The 16,758-nt window shown below is 44.2% G+C and overlaps 1 protein-coding gene across 1 annotated transcript in view; it reads left to right on the forward strand.

Annotated features, from left to right (window-relative positions):
- The first annotated feature begins 2,941 nt into the window (after positions 1-2,941).
- Positions 2,942-16,758, forward strand: part of LOC125458778 (sodium- and chloride-dependent neutral and basic amino acid transporter B(0+)-like) — a 61,458-nt gene continuing 47,641 nt past the window's right edge. The window contains exons 1-5 of the mRNA XM_048544429.2: positions 2,942-3,231; positions 10,364-10,549; positions 10,813-10,966; positions 13,272-13,334; positions 13,820-13,964. Of these exons, the coding sequence (XP_048400386.2) occupies positions 2,942-3,231; positions 10,364-10,549; positions 10,813-10,966; positions 13,272-13,334; positions 13,820-13,964 (838 nt within the window). The remainder of the gene's footprint in view (positions 3,232-10,363; positions 10,550-10,812; positions 10,967-13,271; positions 13,335-13,819; positions 13,965-16,758) is intronic.

Consider the following 16,758-nt stretch of genomic DNA (forward strand, 5'->3'; position numbering starts at 1 on the left):
TTAAAAGGCACAGTGTCATCACAGTTTCAAAGAATTAGACGTGACCTTATTGAAACAGAAAAGGTTCTTAGAGAACTTGACAGGGTAGATGCAGAGATGACAGTCTAGAACCTGAAAACATAGCTTCAGACAAGTGTGTACCCATTTAATACAGAGGCAAGGAGGAAACTTTCTTAAGGGCAGAATCTTTGGAATTCTTTTGTGCAGAGGCACATGAAGTCATTAAGTATATTCAAGGCCAAGGCAGGCAGATTTTAATAATAAAAGAAACAAGGGTTATGGGAAAAAGACGGAAAGTGGAGATGAGGATTATCAGGTCAACTGTTATCTCACTAAATGTTTAGATTCAGTAAGCAAAACTAACTACTGCTACTCGTCTTAACACGCTATTTGAAGGAAATAAGAATTAAATATGTGGATGGTATAAGAATTTTTAACATAAAAATTACTGTTCAGTAAAGCCTACAAGCAAGTGGCATTCTTCTAAGAATAAGAAGACAAGACCCAGCATGGTCAACTTCCTTCACAACTGTGTAGAATAGTGAATACAGGATCTATGTATCTAAAAACCACTATCCTGGAGATCCTTGCGATGACAACTTCTCAATACAGTACGACGCTAGTTCAAATAAGTAACACTATGACCTGATCAAGGAATGTCACACTTTCTTACCTCATTACCTGATTGGACCCGAACAAACAGATTGACCAATATGTCTATTAATTAGCCCTAGCCAGAACAAATTCAAAACGATTCATTCGAAATTGAATGGGCAATATTATAATGGGAAGGCATTTTCATTTATTATGGGATAATGATTAGGGAATGTCTATTATTGATCAATGACGAGCTTCCATGCTATCTTTAAATTATTGCAAAACCCAACAAAAAAAATCAATGTAGATGTCTTGACGTGACCTAAACAATTAGTTTTATTAAAGAGAGATTTGGGTACTGATTACCTTAATTTCAAACTAATTCTGAAACAAATGGGTCTCACAATCTGGGGGAATCCAGATACTATATATTATTTTGATGTTAAATTGATTGTGTTGCTTTCTTTTAGAATCTTTTACTCAGATCAAATAGAATTGGAAGCATGGATTCTCTTTCCTTTCAAGATATAATTTTACTTTGTTGTTTATATGCTTTGTATATGCATTGACTGTAATGAAATCAGCCAAGTTGTCCTCATAGAGGGACCCCTGGCTGACAGATAAAAATGGGAGTGTCAGAAGTTCTCTTCATTCTGAGAGCTGGCTCTAAGGGAACTGGATCAGTGTCGAGGACACTCTACGGGTAAATAAAGGGTGATTTCGGTGATGGGATACCAGCCTCTGTGGAGCTACTTCAATGGCAACGAGAGTGCAACGATTGATGTAACCATGCAAAATACATACTAGCTGAAGACCAACTGGAACTTCGAATAGGCACTTCAACTGGCTTTCTCATTGGAAAATGCTGCAAGTGGAGTTAATGAAACTGGACAACCTGACCAGTCTGACTGAGCTTGGGAAACACCACTTGAATGAAGAACATATCCCGAACAAGAGGACTGTAGAACAGCCCATAGCAAAACCCCAAAACAAAGCTAAGTCTCAGCCAAATGATTAAAATTTTCTTCAGGATCCAGGCCAGCAAGCCATTGTAGTTGCTGCCAGTATGCAGGCTCAAGACAGCAAAAGGATCTCACTAGACCTAAATTGAATAAGAGAATGCATAGGCTGGTATCTAAGACAGTGCACACCCTGGAAAGTCCACCTATATCTCATTTGGAATACCCAAATGAGAACCAATCAAAATAAACATCTGGCTAAATGTTGATTGGGTTCTAATGAAGGCCGATGTTCTGGGGTGGCTATTTCAGTGATTGCAGAACAAAATTAGCTCTGGACTCCAACCCTTAAGCTTGTGTAAGGACTTGGCTAGACTGAGAACCTATACCTGGGAGCCTTTACAGATTAAGGGTACAGCATCGGTTCCCATCTCTTATGAGAAGCAGCTGGGTCAGTTACCACTGTTTATAGTAAAAGGCTCGAGCCCAAGCCTGATGGGGTGAAGTTGGGTGAGAAAGGTTCACCAAGATTGGCTCAGCATTTTTCGATTAGCAAGTGGCTGTCTGAGTGAAGTCCTAATTAAATACCCAGAAGGTTTCTGAGAAGGACTAGGTACAGTCAAATGAGTGTAAGCCACCTTGTATGTTGACCAGGAAGCAATTCCACAATTCGGCAAGTGCCGTTTGCCTTAGATGCGAAAGTAGATGGTGAAAGCAGTGGGCTGGAAAGCGAAGGAAGGATCAGACTAGTCCAGTTTGCAGAATCGGCAGCACTGGCTGTATGGATTTTGAAGACCGAGTGGGTCATTTCACCTTTGTGGGGGTTTTAAATAAATGGTAAACCACTTTTTGCAGCTCGATCAATACCCAATTCTTCACACAGAGGATTCACACACAAAGCTGGCATAGGTCTGTCCTTCACGAAGCTGGACATGGGCCATGCGTATTTACAATTGTGGTTAGATGAGGATTCCCAGAGTTATGCTACAATTAACACCCATAAGGGTTTGTACCAATATACAGGCCATTTGGGTTATCATCAGCCTGTGCAATTTCTTGGCAGGCAATGGAGAACATTTTACAGGTCACTATTTATACAGATGATGTGCCTAATAGCAAGGAAGACAATAAGGAGAACTTATAAAACTTGGACATAGTCCTTTGACATTTCTCTCTGGTGGTAGTGTGCCTTAGAAGGGAAAAGTGTGTGTTCCAGACACCGCAAGTGACCTACTTGTGCTACAGATGCGATAAAAATTACCATCAGCAGCACCGCCACGTTCATGGGGCTGGCCAGGTAAACCCCAGGCTCAATTGTGTGTCACCTATGCAGGTCCTTGCATGGCCTCATTGTTCTCTGTTATGTGGCTGCCCACTCAAAATGGATGGACGCACATGGAGTTCTTCGTCAAACACGTGGTCAACAACAGAAAAATTGCACGCATCTTTTGCAGTACGCGGAATCCCGGAAGTTTCGGTCACAAATAACAGGCCATAATTTACCAGAAGGGAACTTCAGTACTTCGACAAGTAAGGACAGCTCCATACTACCCATCATCCAACGGTCTGGCAGAAGCAGCAGTCCGAACTTTGATGTCAGCTTACAGCTACACTGGATACCAAATTGTCCTGATTCCAAATTCATTACAGGAACACGCCTGATGCAACGACAGGGGTAGGTCCAGCAGAGTTGCAAAGTGGGAGAAAACTCCGTTAAATCTGGTCTTCTCAGACCTGGCGGCAAGGGTGTAAAAGCATCAGAAATGCCGATGCCAGACAAATGACACCTCTAAGTGGAATCGAAAATCACACGACACCAGGTTATTTGAACACACAAGCTTTCGGAGCATTGCCCCTTCCTCAGGTGTAATGAGTGAGAGAGGAAGGATCAAGATTCAGAACTTATAAGTAAAAGATCAAGAGATTATACAAATGATGCAAATATATTTAATAACCCCAAATTGGCTGGCCAACTCCCTCCTGTTAAATCCTTAATCATTTAGGAAGGAGATGCAAGTTTCAATTGATTGATTATTATTCAATTGATTGATTAATTGATCTGAATTTCTTCTAAGTCAATGTCCCGAGATAACTAAAGGCTTTGTCAATGAATATAGGAGGTGGCATCTCAGGTCAGACAATGCCTTTTGGTGTGAGGCCTTGTTTAGAAACTGTCAATGCTTGAACAAGAAGTCAGACTGGTTTTATTTCCCAAGCAGGAATTCAGAAAATGCCCACTGACTGACTGTGACAACAGTGTTGCCAGGGTTGGAGGGTTTGACCTATAGGGAGAGGCTGAAAAGGCTGGGGCTATTTTCCCTGGAGCATTGGAGACTGAGGGGTGACTTCGTAGAGGTTTATAAAATCATGAGGGGCATGGATAGGGTAACTGAACAAGGTCTTTTCCCCAGGTTGGAGCAGTCCAAAACTGGAGGGCATAGATTTAAGGTGAAAGGGGAAAGATTGAAAAGAGACCCAAAGGACAATTTTTTTTATGCAGAAGGTGGTGTGCGCATGGAATGAGCTGCCAGAGTAAGTGGTGGAGTCTGGTACAAATACAACATCTAAAGGACATCTGGGTGGTATATGAATAGAAAGGGTTTGGAGAGATATGGGCCAAATGCTGGCAAACGGGACTAGATTTATTTAGAATACCTGGTCGGCATGGACAACTTGGATCAAGGGGTCTATTACCTTGCTGTACATCCCTATGACCCTGTGACTCTAATCTTCTGTATCACACCACTCAACATCCCCAGTTCCTGTTTCTTTTGGTGGAGGAATATTTTCTGAGGAGTTTCAACCTTGACAACATCCAGGAAAATTACAACCTAGCTGAAAAATAATTTTGCATTAGACTATACAGAAGAAGGTAACACCCTTGACTGGCTTTCTTTCTTTGGGTGCGAAGCTCTGTAGTCTCTGTGGGTTCATACTACATGTTCGAGAGTCCAGCTTTGTCTGGCTGAACTGAGACAAATTAGTTGAGAGATACTCCAAATCTCAATACTTCCAAGTGAGAAGTTATGCTTGTAAACAAGACCACAGCTGAATGTCCACATGCATATGACCCACACGTTCAATTTGACTGGCAACTCTAACTATTTCCCAGGTGTGGGAGACTAACGCAATGAGGCCATCTGCACACTTGGTTGCCAGAGATGCCCTGGATAGATGGCTTCAGATGCACTGGCATGGATGTGCAACAGTACAGACATCTAACACATCAATCCTGAGCCCTCCGTGCCCCTCCCAGGCCACAGAACAAGTAAGTTCCACCTGAAAAACTCAGCCCATTCACGGACACCAACTCCTTATCTTTGACATATCAGATCTTGTTTTGTGACATAGTTGGCAGACAACAGGGGGGAAGGTAGGACAATGGAACATTGAAATATATTCTATGGATTGTAAACACGAATCAGATGAAAAAATTGCAGGCAGACAAAGGAGCCACCTGAATTTGAGCTGACCAATATTTTGAAAGGATGTAAGCGAAAATGGAGCAAAAATCTGCTGGAAAAGCTCATCAGGTCTGGCAGTATCTGTGAAAGAGAAAACGGAGTTAAAGTTTCAGGTCCGGTGACACTTCCTCAGAACTGATGGAGGCTGGGAAAACACTAGTTTATATGCAGAAAATAGGGAGATGGGGGTGGGGGGGGGGGGCTGGGGTGGGGGTAGGGGGTAAATGAAAGGATAGAGCCCTAAGAGAGAGAAAGACAGTTGGACAGACAAAGGAGTTGCTAATGATCAGGCTGGAAGGGTAAGTAGTTGTTAATGATGACTGTTAGTGATTAACAACAGGACCTGTGTAATGGCAGGCTATGTGGTAACAAGGCCTGGTGTGTGGAGTAGGGGACTGGGACATGGGACAGTTTAGGCCCTAAAATTATTGTACTCGATATTGAGCCGGGAGGGCTGTAGGGTCCCCAAGCGGAAAATGAGGTGTTGTTCTTCCAGCTTGTGTTGGGCTTCACTAGAACACTGTAGCAAGCCAGAGACAGAGATGTTCTCCAGGGAACAGGGTGGTGTGTTAAAATGCAGGCAATGGGTAGCTCAGGGTCTTTTTTGTGAGCAGAACGTAGATGTTCTGAGAAGTGGTCGCCCAGTCTAGCTTTGTTTCCCCAGTGTAGAGGAGTCCACATTGTGAGCAGTGAATGCAGTAGACTAGATTGTGGGAAGGGCAGGTGAAGTGTTGCTTTACCTGTAAGGTATGTTTGGGACGTTGGATACATGGAAGAGAGGAGGTAAATGGGCAGGTGTTGCACCTTTGCCAGTTACATGGGAAGGTGCCGTAGGGCTGTGGGGGTGAAGAAATGTGGACGAGGGTGTCCTGGAGGAAGAGTCCCTGCAGAATGTGGACAAGGGAGGGGAGGGGAATACGGAGAGTTGCTGAAGATTGGTGCATCTTTGCAATAGGATGAGGGTCAGACGTGACTGCTCAGATAAGGATTTGAGAAGCTTCCCCAACACCTACATTGCCTGGAAGAATAATATAAAAGAGAAGGTTTGGGAAGGCAAGGCGAAGGGCTTTGCTAATCTCTCTTGCCTGAATCAGCCGTTTGGATCTCTTGACTCTTTTCATGAGATATGTGCAATACTGGCTAGGTCACATTTATTGCCCATTTCTAATGGTCCAAAGGTCAGTGAAGAGCCCAACACATTGTTGTGGTTCTGGAGTCACATGTAATAATGGCTAATTTCTTTCCCTAAAGAGCATCTGAGAACCAGATCAGATTTGACAGTGGTTACTTTGTCACAATTAAGCTCGCTTTCTTTTCCAGATTTTAACCAAAGTTGATATGATGTTTCACTGCTGGCCATGTTGCGATCTGAACATACGTCCCCGATCAGAAAAACATGAGGGTTGTGAGTTATCAGTACCACTCACATAACTGCAACAGCACTGTCTGTCTGGTGTAGGCAGGAGTGACAACCCACATTCCTGCAGCAAATTTCTGACTCTAACATCAGCAGTTCTTACTAATTCTGCGGTGGTGGAGTGTCGCATTTCAGACTGGAAGCCTGCGACCAGCGGTGTGCCACAAGGATCGGTACTGGGTCCACTGCTTTTCGTCGCTTAGATAAATGATTTGGATGTGAACATAGAAGGTCTGGTTAGTAAGTTTGCAGATGACACCAAAATTGGAGGTTATAGTGGACAGCGAAGAAGGTTACCAGGAAGAAGTTAGAACAGGATCTTGATCAGATAAGCCAATGGGCCAAGGAGTGGCAGCTGGAGTTTAATTTAGATAAATGTGAGGTGCTGCATATTGGAAAGGGAAATCAGGGCAGGAGTTATATGCTTAATGGTAAGGACCAGGGAGTGCTGCTGTACAAAGAAATCCGAGAGTGCAGGTTCATAGTTCTTTGAAAATGGAGTCCCAGGTAGACAGGACAGTGAAGAAGGCATTTGGCATGCTTAACTCTATTGGTCAGCGTATTGTGTGTAGGAGTTAGGGCATCATGTTGCAGATGCACTGGACGTTGGTTTAGCCGCTTTTGGACTACCACATACAATTCTGGTCTTCCTGCTATAGGAAGGATGCTGTGAAACTTGAAAGGGTTCAGAAAAGATTTTCAAGGGTATTGCTAGGGTAGGAGGCTTTGAGCTATAGGGAGAGGTTGAATAGGCTGGGGCTATTTTCCCTGGAAGGTCAGAGGCTGAGGGGTGACCTTAGAGGTTTATAAAATCATGAGGGGCATGGATAAAATGAATAGACAAGATCTTTTCCCCAGGGGTGGGACAGTCAAAATCTAGACGGCATAGGTTTAAGGTGAGAGGGGAAAAGATTTAAAAGAGGCAACGTTTTCAGGCAGCAGATAGTGCTTGCATGGAATGAGCTACCGAAGAAGTGGTGGAGGCTGGTACAGCTACATCATTTGAAAGGCATCTGCATGGTTATATGAATAGGAAGGGTTTGGGAGGGATCTTGCCAATTTCTGCCAAATGGGACTAGATTTATTTAGGATATCTGGTCAGCATGGACAAGTTGGACCGAAGGGTCTGTTTCTATGTTGTACAGCTCTATGACTGTGACTCTAAACTCTCAATTACTTGAAGTCAAGCCCTACTTGTTCCCTGGGTCTATCCTTTTCCTCCTGCTTATTGGGAACAGTCTCCCTGTAGTTCTGGCAGCTTGTCCTCCAGGGCATGCAGAAAAGTGTGGTGCTGGATTGTCAAAAGGAGCCTGCATCTTTTACAATTCACAGGCCTGTCAAAATGCACGTGATTCTTCAATTCTGATCCTTGCTGCGTCCTTTTAAACTCATTCCAGACTGCCATGTGTTGCTCCCACTCTAACTAGTCAGGAAACCCCGAAAGATTGATGTAAGTATTGTGGCTGGTGTTTAAAGGTGACAGACAAATGCAATGCTGAAACTTCCCAGTTCCCAATGTACTGTGAAGGGGTCTGCAAGTTAATTATCTTAATTTAAGCCTAACAGAATAAATATTCAAATGGTAGTCATACGGCCCAGATTTTAATCATCAGATATTTTTTAAAAATCCCGTTATTTCATTAATGTATGGATGGTTCAAAATTCCATGAACTGATTGCTGCAAAGTTCTGACACCTTTTAAAAATGCAACAAAAATGTAAATGCACTTTGACACTGAGTGTTCTGAAATTGATACACATTAGTAGCCTTGGACCAACAGATTCACCTGTTCCGAGTTGGTGCAGATGGCGCTTGTCTGAGACTGTGCCAGGAGTCACTCCTTGCAGCCAAAGCACTGCAGCAGCTTGAGTTTTCAAACTGGAGCTCTATACCCCCAGTAAACAGAAGAATCTTTTGTTTTCCACCACATGGCCAAACGACAGCTGACTGTGTCTAGGTTTTTACAACTTTACCATCTAATACACCCTCCAGAGGGCACTGTGAGTACCAGATCAAAATATGCGTGTAAACACAGGCAAAATGCTGATGGTTTTGATTATCGCGAATTGCAGGGTCTCTCTGTGTGGTTCAGGGGGATTCTAAACCGGTCAATGGTTGCTATTGAATGCAGATCTACACAGCAGGCTGAATCATGCTTTTTTTTTTCATTTTGATAAGTGCGAATTGCATCGGGGTTTGTTTTTTTGGAGGGATTTCCACCATGAGGCCTAGCAAGATTTCTCGCCCTGCACTACCAACCTCGCTGCATTAAATACCCTATCCCGCCAGCAATGGCTTCCCTCACATAGGATTCCTGCCCCATCTTACCGTGAGCTGTTCCCAGAACAGCTGAATGCTCGGTGGATATACTGCAATTCACCAGAAACCCTTGCCGTCAGCGTCATCTTTGAAGGCCTGGAGCACGCAGGAGTAGCCGCTGCTTTGTACAGTGCCTGAGATTTACCCTCCTCGCTGGTAGTCAGGCAGCAATGGGTGCCCTGCTTTTCAGACAGATGTCTGGAGGTCCTGCCACAGAGGGGGTAGTGTAAAAGCAGGACTTCCTCTTCCCGCAGGACTGGCAGAGGAGACTGCAGCACTGACCATGCCAGCCTGATAGGAGGGTGTCACTCAGGTCAGTACGTCTCAGCCGTATGGTGGAATGCCCAGTGCAGTGAGACGCAAGTCAATGACCTTCTCCACTCCGCCAGCGTCAGTGCCACCATCTTCTCTCTGTTGCCTTGCGTCCACTTTGTCTCTGTACGGCACCCACCTCCCACCAGGGTTCATGTTCTACCACTCTCACTATTGCCTTCGACCTTTTCCCTCACTTGGTCTCACACACCCCCAACGCTTTTGGTGCCACTCATCCTGCATACCCTCTGCACCGCCCGCTCACTCACTCATGAAAGTTCCTCAGCTCCTCTGACATATAATCCTGTGACATACAGCGTGGAAGCAGGCCATTCAGCCCATCGAGTCCATACCAGTTCTCTGAATAGCATCCCACACAGACCCAGTCCCCCTTACTCTATCCCTGTAACCCTCTATTTGCCACGGCTAACTCACCTAGTCTGCACATCCCTGAAAACTATGGGCAACTTAGCACGGCCAATCCACCTAAACTGCACATCTTTGGACCGTAAGAGGAAGCCAGAGCACCCAGAGGAAACCCGTGCAGAGTGAGTGAGTGCTAACAGAGTGAGAGCTTAAGAGAACAGAGACACAGCCTGGTCCAGTCCACGAGCCAGGTGTGTGTCCCCTGAGCACACAGTCTCCTTGCTGCAGCATTACACTGGGAGTTGCCGGGGCAGCCCAAGATGTAGCGTTGATGCTCAGAAGTGTCCTGTATGTGGCTCAGAGGTGTGCCATGAGGGTTCAGGGAGGCTGGTGCATATTGGATGTCAATGTCCCTGGATGTCGGATACACGTGGGCAGTACCTGCGGAGTTCACCTTGAGATTTTAGCGCGTGGTTTCCATGTACAGATCGAGCAGCGGACTCAATTTGCCAGGCACTTGCTCTGGTTTCAATGCCGAGCTTTCTTCACATCTGACTTGGTTGGCAAGTTGTGGTAAGTCAGAAAGCTGAATGTTGAAGAGGTGAATCAGACTCTCAAAAAAGGTGCTTCCAAAAGAACTAGGAGCAGGAGTGGATAATTCAGCCCCTTGAGCCTGTTCTACAATTTCATACAATGATGGCAGCTCTCATCCTGGCCTCAACTCCACTCTCCTGCCTGCTCTCCATTAACCCTTCAACCCATCACTAATTAAAAGTATGTCTCACTCCTCCTTGGGTTTAAACAATGTCCTGGTGTCCATCGCCCTCCAGTGTAGTGAATTCTACAGAACCTTTCAGAGAAGTGATTCCTCCTCATCTCGTTTTAAAATCTGCTACCACCTATGCTGAAACTATGGCTTCTTGTTCCAGATTGTTTGGCAAGCAGAAATTGCGTTTAATTGGTAACTCGTCATTGCCTCGTGGGAAAGTCAACAGGCCGCTCATGAGAAACATTGAAGATGGAGCCAAGATACTCCGACGTCAAGGTGGCCCTCCCTGGTCCCCTTGTCCAATTTCAAACACAAGTCTCCCCATAGCCCACATTGCTCAGAACCTGTAAGATTCCGCTCAGTGTTTCTGTTGTGGGTGGGGTATTTGCGTACAGTCGATTCTTAGAAAGTCCAACTTATGAATCAGGCAAAATAAAAGTGAAGTAAATGCAAATGCTGGAAATCTGAACTGGAAACCAGAAAGTGTGGGCAGAGTCTTCTGGACTCAAAACATTGACACTGTTCCTCTCTCCGCAGATGCTGCCAAAGCTGCTGAGTTCCTTCAGTAGTTTCTGCTCATATTTTTTTTGAATTCTCTGTGTCCCTCAGGCTGCCAGTAATGAACAAGCAGCTGAAGGTGAAGAGAATGTGGAGCGGGGAAATTGGTCCTCAAAGTCTGACTACTTGCTCTCGACGATCGGCTGTGCAGTGGGTCTGGGCAACATCTGGAGATTCCCTTACCTGGCTTACAAAAACGGAGGAGGTACTATCGTGAAATCTGAATGACAGGGAGAGAGAAAATCATAATTAATGGAAACAATTCACTGATTTACAGAGAATATCACGTTCAGTGTAAAAGGGAACTCTAAACCACTGTTATGTCATCCATCCGCCTAGCAGTGAGATTAGGCCTCTATCATATAAGTAGTGTTTATTATAGTAAACATTATTATTAATTAAATATTGTCATTGAACTCACTAACTAGAATCTAGAACATAAAACAGTACAGCACAGGAACAGGCCTTGGGTCCACATGTCTGTGCTGACTATAGTGTCATTCTAAACTAATCTCTTCTGCCTGCATACAGCCCATATCACTCTATTCCTTGCCTGATTATGCATCTGTCTAAATGTTGTTTTCGTGTCTACTTCCGCCACTTCCCCGGCAGCATGTTCCAGGCTGTAAGGTACCACAGATGTAAGGCTCACTGGCCTGTAATTTCCTGGATGGTCCTTATTGCCCTGCTTAAATGAAGGAACAACGTTGACTATTCTCCAGTCTTCTGGGAACTTGCCTGTGCAAAGATCTCAGTCAAGGACCCTCTTACCTCAAACTTAGTAAATGACATTTCCACCCTGGGATACAGACTCTGACTATCCACTCAATCCATTCCTCGCATAATTTTACATACTTCTTTCAGGTCTCCCCTCAGCCTTTGACTCTCTCACAGAAAGAATCCAAGTTTGTCCAACCTCTCCTTATAGCTAACAAACTCTAATCCACGCAACATCCTGTTAAACTTCCTTGCACTTTCTCCAAAGCCTTCACATCCTTCCTATACTGCTGCAGCTGGAACTGTACACTATATTCCAAATTTGGCCAAACTGAAGTCGTATACAACTGCAACATGACTTGCCAACTTTTATACTCAGTGCCCTCAACTGAAGAAGGCAAGGATGCCTTATCTTTACCATCTTATCCACTTGTGTAGCCACTTTCAGGGAGCTATGCACGTGCACCCCAAGATCCCTTCATATATCAATGTTCCTAAGGGTCCTGCCATTTACCATATAGTTTCCACTTGCATTTGACCTGCCAAAATACATGACCACACTTATCCAGGTTAAACTCGAGCTGCCATTTCTCTGCCCAACTTTCCAACTGATCTACATCCTGCTGTATCCTTTGAAAACCTTCATCGCTATCTACAACTGCACCAGTTCTCATCTTGTCTTCAAAATTACCAATCAGGCCACTGACATTTTCATCCATATCATCTGTACACATTACAAACAACAGAGGTCCCAGCATTGATCCTTGAGGAACACCACTGATCACAAACCTCCAGTCAAAAAAACACCACTCCACAACTACCCTCTGTCTTCGAAGATGAAGCCAATTTTGCATCTAACTCACCATAGATCCCATGTGTCTTCACCTTCTGGACCAACCTGCCATGAAGGACCTTGTCTGATGCTTTCATGAAATCCACATAGACAACATTCACTTTCCTACCCCCATCATCTTCATAATTTCTCCAAAAAACTGTCAAATTTGTGAGACAAGATCTCCCCCAGACATAGCCATGCTGACTATCCCTATTAAGTCCATTCATTTCCAAATGCAAGTAAATCCTTTCCCTAAGAATCTTCTCCAATAATTTCCCTACCATGGATGTAAGTCTCACTGGCCTATAATTTCCTGCATGGTCCTTATTGCCCTGTTTAAACTAAGGAACAATGTTGACTATTCTTCAGTCTTCTGGGAACTAGCCTGTGCAAAGATCTCAGTCAAGGCCCAGCAATCTCATCCATTGTCTCCTTCAGTATCCTAGAATAAATCCCATCAAGACTTGGGAAAGCAATCTGCCTTAATATTTTTCAAGACCCCCAACACCTCCTCTTTCTTAATATTGACATGCTCTAGAATATCAACATGTCCCTCCCCTTATCTTACCATCATCCATGTCCTTCTCCTTGGTGAATGCCAATGTAAAGTACTCATTAAGAACTTCACCCACTTCCTCTGGTTCCATGCATAAATTCCCTTCCTTGTACTTGAGTGGGCCTGCAGTTTCCCTGGCTAACCACTTGCTCCTAATGTATGTATAAAAGGCCTTGGGATTCTTCTCAGTACTACTTGGCAAAAATATCTCATTACCCCATTTAACCCTCCTGATTCCTTAAGGTCTTCCTTGCTCCCTTTACATTGTTCAAGGATCTTGTCTGATTTCGATTTCCTAAATCTTTTATATGTTTCTTTTTTCCTTCCCCATGACTAAACTTTCAACACCTTTTCTCGTCCAGAGTTCCTGAACTTTGCTGTCCTTATCTTTCATTCTTGCAGGAATATGATGGTTCTGAACTATGGTTAACTGCTTTTACAAGATTTGCACATCTCAGCATGAATGTAAATTGAGGCGCAAATGAAGCAAGGACGTTGTGAAATTAAAGAAAAAATGTCTTCCCACAGCCAGTTGTAAGGGTCTGGATTGCGCTGCCTTGCAAAGTAGTGGGGGCAGGCACAGTTGCAATATTCCAGAGAGTAATGCCATACAGTTGATATTAGCGAAGACAGGAAATTGACACTAGGGAACAGAACTGTAGAATTGTGAGCTGAATGGCCTCCTTCTGCACCATAGCAATTCTGTGAAACTGTGGGGTAACTGGGGAGAAGGTTCAGGGGAAAATGGTGGAGCAGAGCCAAGGGGGTCATTGATAAAGCAGGACTGACAGGAGTGACCATTTGCCTCTTATTCCTCACATTTTGCCCTCTGTTACTCTCCCTGTCCGCTATGCCCGTCAGTTTTGAACAGATCCAGCAAATATATGTACTTCATTAAAGAGTGATTAATTGTCAATGGGTCCTTTTGCTTTTGTGATTTCAATGACCAGAACTACTGCACGATTGCTGCTCATAGGTACTTATGGACAGTGACAAAAACTTCTACCTGTGAGCCATATCCACTGGGCACCCATTGGTTCAAATTGGTTCACCAGGCTATCAACGACTCAGAATTTGCCCCCAGCAATTCGTCATGTATTAACTGAAAATCACACTACCCACACAGCACAATAATACTTCAGATAGTAGAGGTACTTATCGACAGAATCACAGAATTGTCACAGTGTAGAAGGAGGCCATTCAGCCCATTATATCTGCGTCAGCTGTCTGAGCATTTTCACTTAGTGTCAATCTCTTGCGTTTTCTTTCTCTGTGGCCCTGCTCATTGTTGCTACTTACATCATCACACAATGCTCTCTGGAATGTCTCAGTGCCTCTACCACATTCCCTACCCTAACTACCCCCTGTGTGAAAAACCTCTTTCTCACCTCACATTTGCTTTATTTGCAAAACTCTTCAAATCTGTGGTGCGTAGTTCTCTATCCTTCTATGAGTGGGAACAGTTTCTCCCTTTTTACGCTCAGCAGTCTTTTCAGGATTTTGAAAACCTCGACCAAACTTTCTCTTCATCTTCATGTCTCCGATGAAGTCAGTCCTGATTTCTCCAATCTGCCCTCAAAACTGGGATCCCTGGGATTATTCTGTAAATTTCTTCTGCACTTACTCCCGCTCATATTTGTCCAGTGCTGGACACAATACTGCAGCTGAGGTCTAACCAGTGTCCAGGAGAAGTTCATCTTAACTTCCCTGCTCTTATACTGTGTGCCCTTATTAATGATGCCTGGAATTTTTTTTCTTATTCGTTTTGTGGGATGTGGATGTCGCTGACGGGCCAGCATTCCTTGCCCATCCCTAGTTGCCCTTGAGAAGGTGATGGTGAGCTGCCTCCTTGAACCACTGCAGTCCTCCTGTTGTATGTTGACCCACAATACCATTAGGGAGGGAATTCCAGGATTTTGACCCAGCGACAGTGAGGGAACACCAATATATTTCCAAGTCAGAATGGTGAGTAACTTGGAGGGGAACTTGGATGTGGTGGTGTTCCCATATGTCTATTGCCCTTGTCCTTCTAGATGGAAGTAGTTGTGGATTTGGAAGGTGCTTCTGAGGATCTTTGGTGAATTTCTGCAGTGCACCTTGTAGATAGTACACACTGCTGCTACTGAGCATCAGTGGTGGAGGGAGTGGATGTTTGTGAATCTGGTGCCAATCAAGCAGGCTGCTTTGTCCTGGATGGTGTAAAGCTTCTTGAATGTTGTTGCGGCTGCACTCATCCAGGCAAGCGGAGAGTGTTGCAGGACAGGCTTTGAGGAGTCAGGTGATGAGTTACTTGCCGCAGTATTCCCAGCTTCTGGCCTGCTCTTGTAGCCACTGTATGCTTTCTTTACATTTGGATGTTTAGTCTGCATTCTGCTGCTCTGTAACTGACCGAGTTATTGATGTTGTGAAACTCAAAGGGATGCAGAAAATATTTACAGGAGGTTGCTGGAGATGGAGGGTTTGAGCTATAGGGTGAGGCTGAATAGGCTGGGGCTATGTTCTCTGGAGTGTCGGAGGTTGAGGAGTGACCTTATAGATGTTTATAAAATCATGAGAGGCATGGGTAGGGTGAATAGCCATGGTCCTTTCCCCAGGGTAGGGGAGTCCAAAACTAGAAGACATTGGTTTAAGGTGGGAGGGGAAAGATTTAAAAGGGATCTGAGGAGTAACTTTTTCAGGCAGAGGGTGGTGCGTGTATGGAACGAGCTGCCAGAGGAAGTGGTCGAGACAATTACAATTATAACATTTAAAAGCCATCTGGATGTGTACATGAATAGGAAGTGTTGAGAGGAGTATGGGCCAAATGCTGGTAAATGGGACTAGATGAGATTGTGAAGTCTGGTCAGCACAGATGAATTAGATCTTAGGATCTGTTTCCATGCTGTACAGCTCTTTGACTCTGAAATGTATGTGCCCTTGACCGAGGACTACTGCAACAAGACAACCTGCTTGATTTCCCGACAACTTGTTGTTGCGGTGATAAAAACCAAAAGAACTGCGGATGTTGTAAAACAGAAACAAAAACAGAAATTGCTGGAAAAGCTCAGCAGGTCTGTCAGTATCTGTGGACAGAAATCAGAGTTAACGCTTCGGGTTCAGTAATGTTTCAGGTTCTGAGGAAGGGTCACAGGACCCGAAATGTCAACTCTGATTTTCTCTCCACAGACGCTGCCAGACCTGCTGAGCTTTTCCAGCAATTTCTGTTTTTGTTTGTACATGGATTTGGTGAGATCACAAGTGGAACTGTTAACAAAGGGCTTAACAAGTAATAATGTGCATTTGTTTGCAAACTCAACCATTGCTTGGTTCGAATCTCATCATGCCATTAGTGTGGCATAGCAGTGCTGTCTCTGGGTACCTGCCTCTAGGCCAAAAAGGCTGGTATAAATTCCTGTCTGCCTCATAATATCTCCCAAAATAACATCTCTGATCAGTCTGATTTAAAATGTCTACAAGATGCAGTGAGATACTTTTGATAACAAGACAGGTCTCATTAAACATCTCACTTGATTCTGCCATCACCCATGTTGCTCAGAACCTGGTAAGACGCTGCCTGTTAAGTCACTACCTTGCACACTATAATTTCTAGGGAATATTAGGAATTAATGCATGTGCCAGCTCTGCTTGGTCCCTGGTCAGTCAGTATGCATTATATCATGCCGATGGATTGCTTGAAATGCTTTGGTATTCCTGTCAACATGATACGAAATGTCACTTTATGTTAGCAAGCCTACGAGTCAACTCTTTAGTCAGATATTGAACCTGTAACTTCTATGGGAAGCAGCATTTTGTGCTGATGGCTCTTTGGTCTCTGTGTGCAAATACACCTTTGCTAGGTGGTTTCTGCCAATCTAACTGGAAACTTGGACTTATTGTATTACTCACATTT

This window comes from Stegostoma tigrinum, chromosome 15 (assembly GCF_030684315.1).
Source record: "Stegostoma tigrinum isolate sSteTig4 chromosome 15, sSteTig4.hap1, whole genome shotgun sequence".
Lineage (NCBI taxonomy): Eukaryota > Metazoa > Chordata > Chondrichthyes > Orectolobiformes > Stegostomatidae > Stegostoma > Stegostoma tigrinum.